We start from the raw sequence: 14648 nt of genomic DNA, 5'->3' as shown, positions 1-14648 counted from the left end.
TTTCTGTGTATGCTCGTCGGAGGCTGAAAGGCTCGCCGTGTGAATCGATGAGGAAACGGGATCGTCTCCTGATCAGCAGCGGTGGCCACAACGGAGGACGGCCACAACGGGGTAAGTATCAAGTTGACATATCTAGAAGGCGGAGAACGTACTAGATTTCTTGAAGGAACCTATGTAGTATGCTCCGTCATCACCTGCGCAACGATGCGGGAGGAACTGCCTCCACGACCAACGTAGAGCATGTGAATTGGACGTGTGGCGGGTTGAGGGGCGGAGACCTCAAGGGCGTTCACAGCGCACTTCGTACTCAATATATGGTGTCCTTTCAAAACTTCCGACTTTCTCACCTGCTCAAGCCTAACGAAGGCTCCGACCCGACGGTCTACGCAGCGATCCTGAGACAATCATACGTACTCTGTAAGAGTGCACGGCGTTGGGTTGGAAGACTATGGTTATTACAGCGTCCTCCCGAGGAACACGTGAGCATGAAGACAGACAACCTCGTCTAGGGCCGAGCCGCTAACGAGGATACCAACCAATGACTCGTTCGCAAGCAGTTAGAGGCTCATGAGAACCTATTGCAGTAAAATAACAACAAAGACGAATCCCCGTCGCGTTAGTACCTGAATTCCTGCTCAAAAGAATCCACAGGGCGAGTGCAATGATGGTGAGAGAAATTGAGTTGAAAGTTAGAGTGCAATGTCCACGGCTGCACGGAGAATTTATGTCTCTCGCTGGTGGTCTGCAAAAAGGAGCGGCGCTGTAGTGTTAGGAGATAACTGCGAGCGGTCCTTTAGACACCACAGAAACTACGAGCTTGAGAAAGCGGCGAAGCTGCCAATGGTTCGCTTAGGGCAATATGACCGCGGAAGAAAGGTACAGTAAGAACTCAATCTTCGAGACATCCTGCAAGAGCTCCAAGGAGCGGGCTCGCCACGATCAGCGTGACAACCGAGAGGCGCAGCACCGCTACATCTGATGATCGAGGCGTGCGGGATAGTCTGGAGTGAAGTGCGGTATTGAGGCGTTGCCATGAAGGCGATGCATAGAATCCTTCGACTCGAAGCAAGGGCACTATGTAATAGCAACCGCTGCGGTTAGCGCGGGCTGATATTCAGGAAATTGGGACGATAAGGTCGCTGGACACTCCCTTAGCTCGCTCAGGCACAACATATTCACGCTAAAGCAGGCCATCGATGGATGGTCCCCATTGTGCACCGCGCGGGACCCTCCAGTGGCACCGGAGGTTTGATACGAGCCCACGGGGGCCCAGGGATTGCTGTAAGCGGCGCTTTGCGCAAAGATGGTGGGATGATGGAAGTGGCAGAACGGTTCCCGGATTAGTCTTTTACACTGTCAAATCGGGGCGTCTGGAGGAGGTGGCGGGATCCTTGGTCGCGCCGCTCACGACAGACTGATTGCAAGAGACTGCGAAGTGTGTGGTTGAGAAGAGCCAAGGAAGGGTAGCCTTGGTGATCTGTGCGAAGTGATGAAAGGTGGGAAAGCGCTGGCTGGGAACATGGCTCAGCATGGTTCAGTTCCCCGCTAGCGAGTGTGTACCTACTGAGGCCGATGCGGCGGGCGGGCTTGCTTGGCTCGCTTTCTTTCTTCGCCCCTCACTCCGCCCTCTGCGCTTCCCGTCCAGCCTCGACCGTCCTTCCACCGAGGCCTGCAGGTTGCCCCCCCGTTCTGTGCTCCTCGTCCCCCGGAGCGCGCACCTGCCGTATGGGCGGCTTTAGCACAATTAGATACCCTCTTCCGGCAACGCTCGCTTCCCGAAAATTACGAAGATACCCCCCCTTATACTCTGCCGCTGTCTAGTGCGTACCCTCTGGTCCTCACCCGCCGTCTTAACGGCTCACCACGCCCCACGGCCTCCTATAGGCCTCCGAAGCGCTTTGATCGAGCTTACGTGACGCGGTTCCCGCCGCCTTTGTCCAACTTTGGACCAAACACCGCTCGCTGGAAGACAAGTGTCAGGGAGCGTTTTGAAAGACAAGTTCAAAGTGAGTGCCTTGATTCCAGATATCTATCTACTTGTACGTCGTGCGATGCAACCATCTGGTCGTGCATAGGGTGCGGCACGTCGGTTTAAGGCTTGACACGCCCGCTCGTGACGGATTTGCGGCGCTGCAGCTTGGGCGCGGCGCAGTTAGCCAACAGAGATCGACTTGAATGTGGCGAATCATGCACACCCGTTTCGCATTCGTGCATATTGCGCCTCTACCCGTGAGGAACGTTGCTGATGACTTGCTACCAGGCAGCCCACCATGGCGTTGACATCGACGACCGAGACGCGGGTACGCGACAAGCGTGCCGCTGTCCCGATTCTCCTCGAGGCCTTCCCTGCCCCGCCGTCGTTCATTCCGCCTTCACCTTTGCACTCTAATAATGCCTCATCCTCGTTTCCTCGTTCGCCGTCTCCTCGCCTTTCGCCTTCGAACTCGCCCCTCTCAAATCCCCCATCCGGCCCTCTTCCTCCTATCCCTGGTCCTTCCCCAATCACTGAGCACGAAACACTCATGTTCATCTCCGCCACCCGGTCGCGTCGTACATCCAAAATGTCTCTCGCGTCTGTCTCCACCTATTCCCAACGGGACTCCATCACCAGCGCCGACGGTAGCAGCCTCCCTTCACTCTCCCCCTCCACCAGCGGAACTCCTTACGACTCCTCGCGGTCTATCCGATCATACTCTTCCAGCAGCTCACTTTCCGTCCCTTTCTCGAGACACATTGAGAGGTCCCCCGTGATCCAGCCCCGTATCGCCGAGGAAGACGCTGCAGATTTGACCCGCTTGTCACTCGATGAAATCGCGATGCACTCACCGCTCCCGGAGCACCTGAGTGACGACGAGAAGGTGCTGGATATTGGCATCTCCCGTCGTGTGTCCCGTTATGACCCGCGCGACTCGATCACTTCAGTGGATATGAGTGACGTCCCTCCTCTCCGCGGCGAAGACAAGGATGCAAGGGTTACTGTGCCTCCTCCACCGCAAGTGTCTCCTCCCACGCACACCAGGTCGTTATCGAGAAGCATCCGGCACTCTTCAGACAAAGCCCTGCCTCCTCTCCCCCCACCGCCGCTCACACAGCCACCCCCGCCTCCATCTAACACACCATCTGAGTCAACCTCTCGCTCCCAGTCCCAGTCGCTTAGTCATGCGCGCCGCCCAAGCAGTCCTGACATAACAGAAATCCTCGCAAGCACTCCTCGTCCACGGCGCAAGTCGTCACATGGCTCTGGGTTGCGCTCACGGTCTACATCGCGTTCTGCACACTCGGCACCAGTCTCACGTCGGACAAGTGCGGTGAGCGGCAGTTACCACCGCACTAGCGTGCCGAACGTGCCATCTCTCCCCCGTGGACGGAGGGAGTCATCGCGGCCGGAGTCTCCCAGTGAGCTCGCGTACGAACAGACAGCTATGGTCCCCGCTTCGCGCGAGCCCTGGGATGAGGACTCATTCGTTACGGATTACGGTGTTCCAGTGGACGAGACGGGAACACCGTATGACATTCTGGACGGAGATGAGGAGGCCCGCTTGGACAGAGAACTGGACGGAGATGGCAGCGACTCGGATTCGAGTCTTGACTTGCACACCCCACTTCCGTGCGTTCTATCTCCTATTTGACGAGCTATTTGCGTGCTCACCGAGTTACCCAGGCAACTCATGGTGCGGGATGGCCTGCTTTCCCCGAATTCGAAGCTCGTAGCCGCGTCGCGGAATACGACGCCGCTCCCTGGCAACCGGCCTGGGAGCTGCGTCAGTCTTGCTTCCACTGGTGGGTGGAGGCGGTCTGTGCGTTGCTGCCATGTGATTGACTGTGTGTTGTAGTAGGGTCCATGATGACGAAGAACGGTCTGTTCAAGGACGAGCGTGATACGATCAAGCGTCGCGTTCGCCATCGTGACGGCAAGATGCTCCGAGGCGGCATAGGTCTCACGACAGGCCTCGGGTGGAGTGACAGTGAAGACGAGGACGCGCCTGCTCCCCTGATCCGTCAAATATCGACCGGCAACCTCAAGAAACGGGTCTCCACGGCGTCCTCCCGCAGCCTGAATTCTGTGACACGGTCTTACAGCGAGCACATCTCGGAGAATCGCATGGACGAATTCGGGATGCTCCCGAAAAGTACTCGCTCGTCGGCACCACCCACCTCTTGGCCGCGGTCGCGACTCACTTCTGGCTTGGACAGGAGGACGAGTACGAGCAGTTCCTTGTCTAGTGCATCTTCGAAGTCAGCGCTGTCGCGACCATTTTCGCGAACATCGACTTCTTCGCATCTGTCAGGTCTTGGGAGCTCGCCCAGTCGACATGGTCTGGACGCGGGTGCCAAATCGCTTGGGCATATCCGGGAAGGCGACGAGTTTGGCTTTAATACTCCGTCGACCTCGTCGTCTACCGCCAGCCTAGTCACCCCTATCACACCGGCGGATACACCTTCCCTGGGTAGGACAAGCCTGGGTTCTCTTTCCTCCAAGACGACTCGCAAACTACTCGACCATACCGGCACGTCTGATCTGACCTCTCGCGATGGAATCCATCACAGCTCCGCTTTGAGTGCACGGACGCTGAACGTTCCTCGCCCTCTCCGGCTACCCCAGTCACAAAGCAGCCTCCGAACGCCTTCCAGCGAGACGTCGTCGCTCCGGACATCCCTCTCCTTCAGTGCAGGACATTCAAGCGCTCCGAGTCTCCGCCGAATGCCTTCCCAGGTACTGCGCCAGCCGCAAGCCACACCTCGCTCGGCCTCGATGGCCAAGAGCGCGCCTCCGCAAGACGGGGTCGCATTCCCCTCTCAGTCTCCGGTCAAGACCGGCCTCATGGCGCGCAGTTCGTCAAGCTCGTCCGCGTCGAGCAGTGCGAGGCTGAAGCCGAGGACAGGCACGGGGATGGTCTACCGCTCGACGCCGACGACGCCGACGACGCCGGGGACACCGGTGATGCCCACCCCAGCGGTGCGGGCAAGCCTGCTGCGGATGCCGAGCACGACGTCTCTTCGTTCGGTTCAGGGCGTTGGAATCGCGATATGAGCGGGTCGCGTGAGGCGACGCAGCACGAGGCGACATTCTGGGGGGCCCTGGGCTTGGCTTCCCTTCGGGCTACCGTAACATAGTGCGTACTCGATCAACACTGATGCTGGCGCGTGTTAGAGTAGAGTGTAGAAGTGATGGCCCTTTTCTTACAATACCATTATCAGCTAGCTAGTTATACGACTGCGACAACCATTACATTTCCGACCCGCGACCCATCCTCTCATTATCCGCTGCTGGTCGCCTGTTACCCTTATTACCGAATCTCGTCGACGGTGCCGCTTTGCTTCGTGTCCTTATAGTTCCGCTTTCCTTCACACTTATAGACTTCAGGATAGGAACTGCTTGCTTCGTGGGTCTCGGGTTAAAGTTGGAATTTTGCATGTACATTTTCGCATGCTTGCGCCGTCTCGATCCTTCGCCGTTGTCACACTTGCGAACACACCTCGCTTCCTTCGCCAGATCCTCCCTTTCTTGTACGTAAGGCGCCGCCGCCGAAGAAGTACATAACATCGCTCATTCCATCCCGTTGCATCCTATTGCCATTTACGAGTACAAGAACTCCCGCGCCATCTTGTTTGTACACAACTCCTGTTCATTGTATGACCACTAGTACTGGTTTATCAATTCACATTTTGACACGACCCTGCTCTCGCTCGTGGCACGAACAACTCCTTGCAGCTATATATTTTCACACTGTGCTTCGTCTAGGCTGAACGCCAGCGACCGACCGACGGAAGAGCCGTGCGTTGAGCTCATCGTCTATCTCGAGCGAAGAGCATACTTTGGCTAATGGCAAGTAATGGTAGGCCTCATCGAATAGGTGCAGCAGGGTTCTTAGTGGCGGATAGTGCTCGTGGTCAATATCAAGACAACTAGAAGTTTCCAGAGCCTGGGAGTGTCGAGTCAAACAAGTCAGTGCATCCGTGGTAACGTATGCCACCCGTGGCATGGCATGTCCACCGAGGCGTCTCACGACAACAAGTTCGTGGCAGTGTACCCGGCGAGTACAACCCTTGACTCCGTTTCATCACCATCCATAGTATGCAATATTTGCTATCTATAGCAAGACACCGATCGTTCCCAGAAAATCAGCAGGCTGAGGCGATACTACAGATATGGTTGGATTGACCGAACGAGATTTCTTGGCTCCTGGAGAGGTCGTCGGAGAGGGCGACTCTTATGTCGGGTACGACTTCCTACCCCCGGAGCTCGCTGAAGCTGCGTTCGATAACCTCAAGAAGGAGGTCAAGTGGATAACCATGATGCACAGAGGTAAGTCATCATCACAGACAGGATGCTCCTGAGTACCAATGCACCGCAGGGGGAGAAGTCCCGAGATTGGTAGCTGTGGAAGGACGTGTCCTTGAAGACGGAAGGTGCTTCTAATTACAGGGACAAACAGGGGATGATGAGAAATGCTCAACCAATTTGTTGGAACAGTTTCCCGATATACCGGCACCCTGCAGACGAATCGCCTCCCTGCCTGCCATTCTCCCCAACTGTCGAGCGCATCCGTCAACACGTCGAGGACCTTCTTCAAAAACCCGTCAACCACGTTCTCATCCAGCACTACCGCAGCGGGTGTGATTACATCTCCGAGCATTCGGACAAGACGATCGACGTCGTCCGCGGCTCTCAGATCGTCAACGTTAGCCTGGGCGCGCAGCGCTTCATGACATTGCGCACGAAGAAAGACGCTCTCGCGAACCCCAAGGCCGACCTGGATGCCGCCGCCACAGAATCCTCCGTGTCGGACAGGCCAAACAAGCGTGGTGTGCAGCGCGTGCCCCTGCCGCACAACTCGATTTTGGTCATGGGGCTCCAGACGAACGCGAAGTGGCTGCATAGCATCCGCACCGACAAGCGGCCGCTCAAGATCAAGAGTCCGGCGGAGCAATTGCAGAATGGGGAGCGCATAAGCTTGACATTCCGTACGATCGGCACGTTCTTGACCAAGGATGAAGAGAGGATATTTGGACAAGGGGCGAGGGGGAAGACGCGAGAGGATGCGAGGCCCGTCGTCCGTGGGGGACCGGAGGCTGAGAAGTTAATCGTGGCGTTTGGGGCAGAGAACCACCAGAGCGACTTCGATTGGGACGCCAACTATGGCGAAGGATCTGATGTCCTTCATTTCACGACGCGGGCTTCATGATTTGCATGTGTATGTGGCAAGGCGTGGTGTCGGACGCACATGAGATATGAAATCGATCGCCGAGTCATATGGGAATGTCTCCTTCCTTCATTGTTCTGTCAGGAGTAGAACGTGGGATAGCCTTGTACGAATATGTACCACGCTTCAAGTGTCATCGGTGCAAGTCTGCTGCGTCGGAACGCCCAAATATTCCCGACGACCCAAGAGAACAGACTTCACTTCGTCCGAAATGTGAGGATCTAGATATCTAACCCTGGCTTGCGCCATACATGCCATTGCATTGCACGAACATGTTGCGACAACCGTAGGTACAGAAGGTGGCGGTACCCAGAAGTGCTCTCGTTGGCCTACAGAAAACTTGTCAAGTGAGTGGATGAAGTAACCACCAAGCAATCGCGTGGAATATGCCTCGCAGACGAAGCAGGGAGATCACTTACTATATCATCTCATCCTCTTCCTTTGCCCATGCGCCATATAGGACTCTGGAATGTCACTAGGTTCATAGCTGACGTTGATCAATTGTATGCAAGACCGTGGTATCTTGTGTGTCTTCAACGTCGCAGTAGTTGCCAATTTTCGGCGAATGGGTCTGGCCGGGACAAGCGGATGGCTACAACGGGTTATCAGGGACTTATTAACAGAGATTAGGATTTCTTTAGCCCATATCGGGGCATAACGCCACAAACGTAGACGCCTAAAGGACATGAGGGAGCGGCAAACAAACCCGCCATGAACTTTGATGGTGATGTTTCGCAGAAGCTGAGAACTCGACCGCTCTCTTCCTCCGACGACCACGATACGACCGCGACGACCTTCCTTCTCCTTCTCTCTCTCCCTCTCTCACCGCTTTGAACCTCTCACGGCATTTTCTTTTCCCGCGAGCTCTGGGCGCACACGAGAAACGGACGCAACGATATGCCCCCCAAGAGCCTCTCCACGTTCTTCCTTGGTTTGGAGCTCGCGACGGATCAGCTAAGGGCATCAATTGTAGACGAGAATCTTGAGCTTGTCGGCGTAGAGATTGTGGACTTTGATACGGAGATCTCAGAGTACCAGTGAGTGTTCGACCCGTCCCATGTTCTTCCTTCGCACGCGCGTGTCCCAGCGCCGTGGAACCCCATCAATTATGTGCCCCAGTTTCTGCGTTCTTGTATACGATGGACGCCTTATGACGCAGTTGGCTAGCTCACTAGCCATACTGTCTCTACAGGGTAACACCCTGGCTCTCTAGAGTGCTTTGTCCGGCGCACCGCCCAGCTTTCCGCTGTCCATCGCGCCGCGATTATGGCCTCCGAATCCTGCTTAGCCTTTGGGCCCATCCAGAGGCATTACTTCAAGCCGTACCCCGATACATGAAGCATTCAGAGTCACCGCGGCGCAGGCAGCTTCGTTTCCTGATCAATTCCAGAACGCTATAGCCTCACGCTCCATCTCCTTGCCTTGTCGCAAGTTTTCTCGCACTCTGCCGCGAGGAGGGCGCTTGAGACGTCCCCAGTGTCTCCCTCACCTCCAGGTCAACTATCTGCCTCTCAATCCATCCTATATCATCGCGGACGGATATACAAAGCGAGGCGGATTGCGCACGTGTTCGCACTTGCCCTGCCTCGCGCAGTGCAAATTTCTCCAGTCTTGGTACTCTACTTTGGAGACCGCCGGTGCGGACGTTTTACGTCTTATGTCGCACTCCACAACGGATTATATCAAGCGCGCGTCCCGCGTGCCTTCAATTTATCTCCGTAACCTTTGCGGGTCTCCGGTTGCGCCCGGCTCTACTGGCCCGCGATGACTTAGCAGTTGACAGCTGGCAAGGCGGGAAATGGTACCTACCGTTAGATCTCGTCCGCTAGATCTAATGGAGGAGTCTCTCCTTCGGTAAATTTCTGACTTGAGCATGGGCAGCGTTAAAATGTACCTCACATCGCTCGACGATCAGTGCGAGTCCATCTTGGGTTCCGCATAGCCCAGACATGCGTGATTGCTGCCTTGCGCCGGCCGGGTTACGGTTGTTCTTGCAATCTGTCTGGCCCTCCAGCTCATGTGTCTGGTTTCAACTATCGTTACGCCGTATATCCAACCAACCTACTAATACGTCCATCGCAGAACACAAGGTGGCATCTTTACTACACCAGGAGATGCCTACACAACACCCATCGAGATGTGGCTGAAGGGTTTCGGTGGGTTTAGATCATTTCTTACCTTCGCGGAAGCATTTTTGCGCGCGCTCCATTCTTACAATGATGCCCGCGCTTGTGCTGATCGATGACCGTCACGCATAACGCGTCATTCCGTGACATCTAGATCTCATCCTCGAAAAGCTTAGCAAGAACTACGACGTGGCGAGGATAAGAGCCATCGGAGGTGCTGCTCAGGTAAGCCTGGTTTCGCTCAAGTCAGTGCTTGTGGTTATCGGGGCACAGCTCGGTTGGCGTGTTTCGATCTGTTTCGATCGTCGATCGCGTTTGTTCCGAAGTGACATCATGGACGACCTTGGCGTCCATATGAGTGCGGGGCTGTACGCTCGCATTGTGCCTCGCAAGTCAACTTTTCATGGATGAGAGTAGGAACTTCACATGAAGATTTTGAGTGATACAGGTCGCGGGTAAAATGCGTCTCCCTCCATGGGGGGTCCATCTCATGCCAATCGAGTTGAAACATAACCATCGATACTCGCTCATCTCTGTCCGGGATGTCTTCTGACCCAGTTTCCTTCAGCAAGCATTAGTCTGGTGGAAAGCGCCCGTGCCACCACTCCATGCACTCGACCCCCGCCTACCCGTCCATGCGCAGCTCACCTCCCAATCCTTCTCGCTTCAAAACCCCCCTATCGCCCAAGACACATCGGCACACACTCACGCTCTCGCCCTCGAGGCTGCCCTCGGTGGTCCCGACTTGATGGCTCAGCGCGTCGGAACGTGTGCACACCCATCGCTTGTGGCCGCGCAGATTCTCCGAGTGCGAGAAGCCTGGCCAGACATCTGGGCACGCACAGGGCGCGTCCAGATGGCGAGCTCGTTCCTCTCCAGCCTGCTCACTGGGCAAATGACAGGGATGGGCGAGGCGGAGGCTTCGTCAACCGGGCTGTGGGCGCACGCAGGGGCCCAGCCTGGCGTGCAAAGCCACTGGGACGAGGGCGTGATGGAAATTGTAGGCGGGAACAGGGAGGAGGGCCGGCGCATCTGGAACTGGCTAGGCGACGTCGACGTGTCGGGCGGGCGGAGGCGGATCGGGAACGTGTCGAGATATCTCGTGGAGCGCTACGGCTTTGACCCAGGTTCGTTCGTCGCACCTCGGCTCGGAAGGTCTCGTTTGCTGAGTCGGTTGCACGCGACGACGGTTAGAGACGATCATCACTCCTTTCACATCCGATTACCTTTCATTGTACCTCTCGCTGTGTCCGTCGCCGTCTGATGCGGTGCTTTCCTTCGGCCCGATGGATTCCCTGATGGCCCCCGCTCCGAACTTTGTCCCTACACGTTTCTACAACCTCTACCCCCATCCTGCTCAGGATGCCAGCGAGAAGAAGCGTTACATACTGACGCTCACCAGCAGGTATGTCCTTCCCGCTCCGGCTTGCGTTTTGAACAGAAGGTAATTGTCTGGTAGGAATGCGGACGTCCCCCGTGCACTAGTGCGAGACATGTACACGAAGAGTTGGAGCGCGTTCGACCGTCTTGTCGCCATCGTTCCCCCCGGTGGATCCATTGGGTAGGTACCAACGGCGCAAATACTTGGAACATGGCTAATGTGGTACGCAGCCTCGACGACAAGCTGTTCAGCTTCTGGCTTCTTCAGGGCGACAGCTATCCTTACTCCCATGTCAAGGGCATATACCGCTTCGAGACTGGTGTTAAGGTCAACGAATTTCGAGACCTTCGTGCTAATCCTCGCTGCCTGCTAGAGAGTCAGATCCTCTCCTTCCGAGTCCGCTGGTCGCGAGCACTTCCCACTGGCGTCTTCGGCACTGCGTCGGGGCGCGCGCGCAACACGAACAGCACACCGAGCCCGATCTCTGGTGCGACGCAAAAGCGTGCGCCTGGCGTCAACAACAGCAATAATATGGGTCTACCCTTCGACCCATATGACTACTCCCCCCTGCCCGCACGCATCCTTGCCACCGGCGCGGCAGCGAACTTCCCCTCAATCGCGAACCTCGCCGGTGACGTCTTCAATGCGCCTGTGTTGATGCCCACCACTCAGATCGATGCCGCACAAGTGATCCCCCACCGCAACGCGCCTGCGCCTGGGTTTCCTGCTCGCGCAGCTCTTGGTGGCGCGTACATCGCGCGGTGGGTGTGGGGTAAGGAGAAGGGCACACCGGCAGGTACCGGCCGCGGTGGCTTTGAGGAGGAGATCCGGAGACTGCTCGGAAAGCGTTGGGCTGCTACGAACGGCGCGCCCCTGCGCACCAACGTCAATGCGCCTGGGAGCACCAGCAAGACGCCAAGTGCCACTGGAAGCGGGGCGAGTACACCGTACGGCCACGGCTCTCGGTCTGCTCTCGGCTCATCAGTGCTTGTGGAGGAAGAAGAGGAGGAGATAGAGGAGATGGAGCGAGTACAAGGCGGATTTGGCCTCGGGTTCAGCGAGACGGATATCGCGCGACTCCGAACAGTCACGAGCTCCACGGCGGGCACGACGTTGAGTGGGAGCACACTCGGGGATGCGCCTTCGACGGCGTTCACCACTCCCGACCTCGGTTCGCTCACAAGTCCGAACCCCAACCAAGGCGATCCGTCTTCATCTTCATCTGCGCCATCGACATTGCAACCCGTGACCGCGATGATCACGTCGGACGCCGAGCTTCAACTGGGTCTTGCGAAAGTCGCGGAGCCAGACGTGGACGCGTTCATGTCATACGCTGCACTCGTTCCGGAATATTGTAGGCTCGAGGGCCTGCTCATCAAAGCCATCGTCTAAATCCATGTAGCCTCGCCTCGCCTCTCACCCTCCGTTCCCTCATGTCCATGTCACCTTCATCCCAATCGTACGCTCTCGGCTTCACGCCTCTCATGCTCCGTAATGTGCTTTCTCATCGCCTATGCTGCGAGGGTCTGGCTTCGCAAAACCTCGGTGTTCCGTTTCTCTGTTGCTCATGCTATGCTGTCGACATGTTGTACGCAGGCCTGCGCGGGGCGGGCTGTAAGGCTGTAGCCTATCACTGTTAGATGCTTGTGTCGTTATCCTTCCCCTCTCGTTATCTTGTCGCTCGTGATATGGTTAGGGTGGGGGAGGTCGGTGTTGAAGTTGATGCAGGGACTACGAGACCGAGGCCAGATTGGAAGAGACAGTTCGTGCATTCGTATCTATCCATCCACCATCATCACCCATCCAAAAAGTTGCACAGCAAGTACTATATCCCGGGCCAGCCTGGCTATAACTGATACCACTGACTATGATATCATGGTATACAAGAGGTCTTGTCATACGCTGTAGACAACCAGAATCAGAGCCTCCCGTTCCTCCCCATCCGGTCGTCGGCGCTTAAAGGATCAGTAAGTTGGTCAGGACTGCGGTACATGTTTGCACGATCGATTAGCGCCCCTCCACCCTTCCGTCTGGGTGTTTCAACAATTATGGCGCGCAGGCGTCCTTGTCGAGTACTTTTATTGACATCGATGTTATCTGTACGGTAGTCCTGCAGAGCAATTGCGTGGACCAATCCTAATGCTTACCGACGGGCTGCTTCAGCGTGCCGAGGTTCGGGGGCAAGGCCGAGGTATCGATTACGATATGCATCTCCATCGTGTTTCATTTCGACATCTCATAGAACCGATTCACTACAGCAACTTTCACAGTACTTACGTGCACTTCCTCGGGGACGCTGAGTTAGTCCGAGGGTCATACGATGTACTGGCGCTGGGAGTTGAACGCCAAGCTCATGCATTGCCAGCCGACCTATAAGATGCCAGAGAGTCCAAATGAGCTACATACACATCTTCAAATATGGCCTCTACTACGACGCGCTCTTCCAAAAAGCTCATTCTGGTGATCGGCGGTACAGGGGCGCAAGGAATTCCCGTTGTCCAAGCTCTTCTAGCCCCTGCCTCTGATGGTGCACCATCGCCTTACGCCGTTCGGGTGTTGACTCGCAACCCCGACAGCTCGCGCGCTCAACAGCTGACTGCGCAAGGCGTAGAAATATTCAAAGGTAAATATGCTCCTTCGTATGTGTGCCTACGCCATTAACGGCTGCATAGGCAGCACAGATGACTTTGATAGCGTGTACGCCGCGCTGGATGGCGTGTACGGCGCATTCGTGAACACTGATAGCTTCACGATTGGCGAAGCCAAGGAGATCTACACCGGGATGCGTATTTTCGAGCTGGCGAAGCAGATTGGAACGCTCAAGCATTACGTTTGGAGCGGACTTGACTACTCGTTCAAGGTACGTCTAGCTCAGTCTGTCTGCACAATACGATGCTTCATGCACCAGCAGAAAGGAAGTTACGATCTTATCTACCGTTGCGAGCACCACGATGCTAAAGGCCGCGTGGGCGAGTGGATGCGTGCTCAGCCGTCCGTTGTTAGCGACCGAGCCATGTCGTGGAGCATTCTGTCCACGATGGTCTATATGGAGATGCTTACAATTGTGAGTGGAGTTGATAGTTTCTCATTCCTCAGAGTCTGAACACGACAATAGCCCATGCTTGGACCGGTGAACATGTTGGAATCCTGGCGTCAAGATGGCGAGCTCGCGGAACGAGCGCCACAGGTCCCGCCCCCCGACGGATACCCGCGCCCTTATCTACCCCTATTCTACTGTGTATATAAGGTCTATTGTATGTACTATGTACGGCACGTGTTTGCACCGGCCAAACGCGAATCCCATTTGTGCCCGCTTGCCCTCGAACTTCTACAGAACAAACGCGCAGACGGGACGTACGTATTTGCTGCGCCGATCGGCGATGGACACATACCTATGCATCAGGAAAACGTCACGGACTTGTACAGGTACTTGGGGTACTTGGCCAAGTACCTCAAGTATCCCAAGTACCTCAAGTACCCCAAGTCCAATGGACTTGGCCAAGTCGGGCGGGTCGACTTGGCCAAGTCCTCCAAGTCCCTGTTCAAGTTCATGCCCAAGTTCACTGTGAGATGTATTGAATAAAGATGATATGCATGGAAGTAAATCAAAGGACAGCTGCTCTTGATCAAGGTCAAGTGTACAATATTTGTTAGTGGGTGCAGCGGCGGCAAAAAAAATGCCACCACAGGGAATTGAACCAGCAACCTGCAATTTCAGTGTCCAACACAGCATGTTCAACCACTACACTACACAAGCTCACACTATAGCACAGAATAGCAGCCATATATAGCGCTCTTTGCTGGACTCCGAGAAATTCTTCACCATCCTCTCCTGTACCATAGCAGAACTTGGACATCCACCACTGATACCACTATTCTTGAGCATTATCTGGACATTGTACCTCTGTATCACTACTGAAACAAGCACATTGTAAC

The 14648-nt window shown here is 55.7% G+C and overlaps 4 protein-coding genes across 4 annotated transcripts in view; all 4 read left to right on the top strand.

Annotated features, from left to right (window-relative positions):
• Positions 1-2270: 2270 nt before the first annotated feature.
• Positions 2271-5032, top strand: DICSQDRAFT_146709 (uncharacterized protein; the record flags this gene model as incomplete). The annotated part of the gene is made up of 3 exons (XM_007365097.1): positions 2271-3607; positions 3662-3780; positions 3834-5032. The coding sequence occupies 3 exons, from the start codon at positions 2271-2273 to the stop codon at positions 5030-5032; spliced, it is 2655 nt and encodes an 884-aa protein (XP_007365159.1).
• Positions 5033-6150: 1118 nt separating this feature from the next.
• DICSQDRAFT_105007 (uncharacterized protein) lies at positions 6151-7293 on the top strand (the record flags this gene model as incomplete). The annotated part of the gene is made up of 3 exons (XM_007365096.1): positions 6151-6307; positions 6357-6411; positions 6476-7293. The coding sequence occupies 3 exons, from the start codon at positions 6151-6153 to the stop codon at positions 7185-7187; spliced, it is 924 nt and encodes a 307-aa protein (XP_007365158.1). The 3' UTR covers positions 7188-7293.
• Positions 7294-7941: 648 nt separating this feature from the next.
• DICSQDRAFT_105004 (actin-like ATPase domain-containing protein) lies at positions 7942-12647 on the top strand. Its single transcript, XM_007365095.1, has 7 exons — positions 7942-8242; positions 9288-9361; positions 9486-9556; positions 9900-10458; positions 10526-10736; positions 10791-10892; positions 10943-12647. The coding sequence occupies exons 1-7, from the start codon at positions 8103-8105 to the stop codon at positions 12102-12104; spliced, it is 2319 nt and encodes a 772-aa protein (XP_007365157.1). The 5' UTR covers positions 7942-8102; the 3' UTR covers positions 12105-12647.
• A 483-nt stretch (positions 12648-13130) lies between these two features.
• DICSQDRAFT_59056 (NAD(P)-binding protein) overlaps positions 13131-14648 on the top strand; it is a gene marked incomplete at both ends in the record, with an annotated part of 2866 nt that continues 1348 nt past the window's right edge. The window contains 4 exons of the mRNA XM_007365094.1: positions 13131-13335; positions 13385-13576; positions 13628-13776; positions 14047-14147. Coding sequence (XP_007365156.1) covers positions 13131-13335; positions 13385-13576; positions 13628-13776; positions 14047-14147 — 647 coding nt within the window. The remainder of the gene's footprint in view (positions 13336-13384; positions 13577-13627; positions 13777-14046; positions 14148-14648) is intronic.

This window comes from Dichomitus squalens (genome assembly GCF_000275845.1).
Source record: "Dichomitus squalens LYAD-421 SS1 unplaced genomic scaffold DICSQscaffold_11, whole genome shotgun sequence".
In the NCBI taxonomy this organism is placed as follows: domain Eukaryota; kingdom Fungi; phylum Basidiomycota; class Agaricomycetes; order Polyporales; family Polyporaceae; genus Dichomitus; species Dichomitus squalens.
This window is presented reverse-complemented; position numbering and strand designations above follow the sequence as displayed.

What these genes read in the sequence shown, in the direction of transcription:
- DICSQDRAFT_105004 (XM_007365095.1), top strand. Translation starts at nt 8,103, where the DNA reads ATGCCCCCCAAGAGCCTCTCCACGTTCTTCCTTGGTTTGGAGCTCGCG. An exon ending in GATGTGGCTGAAGGGTTTCG is followed by an intron (nt 9,362 to 9,485) that starts GTGGGTTTAGAT and finishes CGTGACATCTAG; the next exon opens with ATCTCATCCTCGAAAAGCTT. An exon ending in ATACTGACGCTCACCAGCAG is followed by an intron (nt 10,737 to 10,790) that starts GTATGTCCTTCC and finishes ATTGTCTGGTAG; the next exon opens with GAATGCGGACGTCCCCCGTG.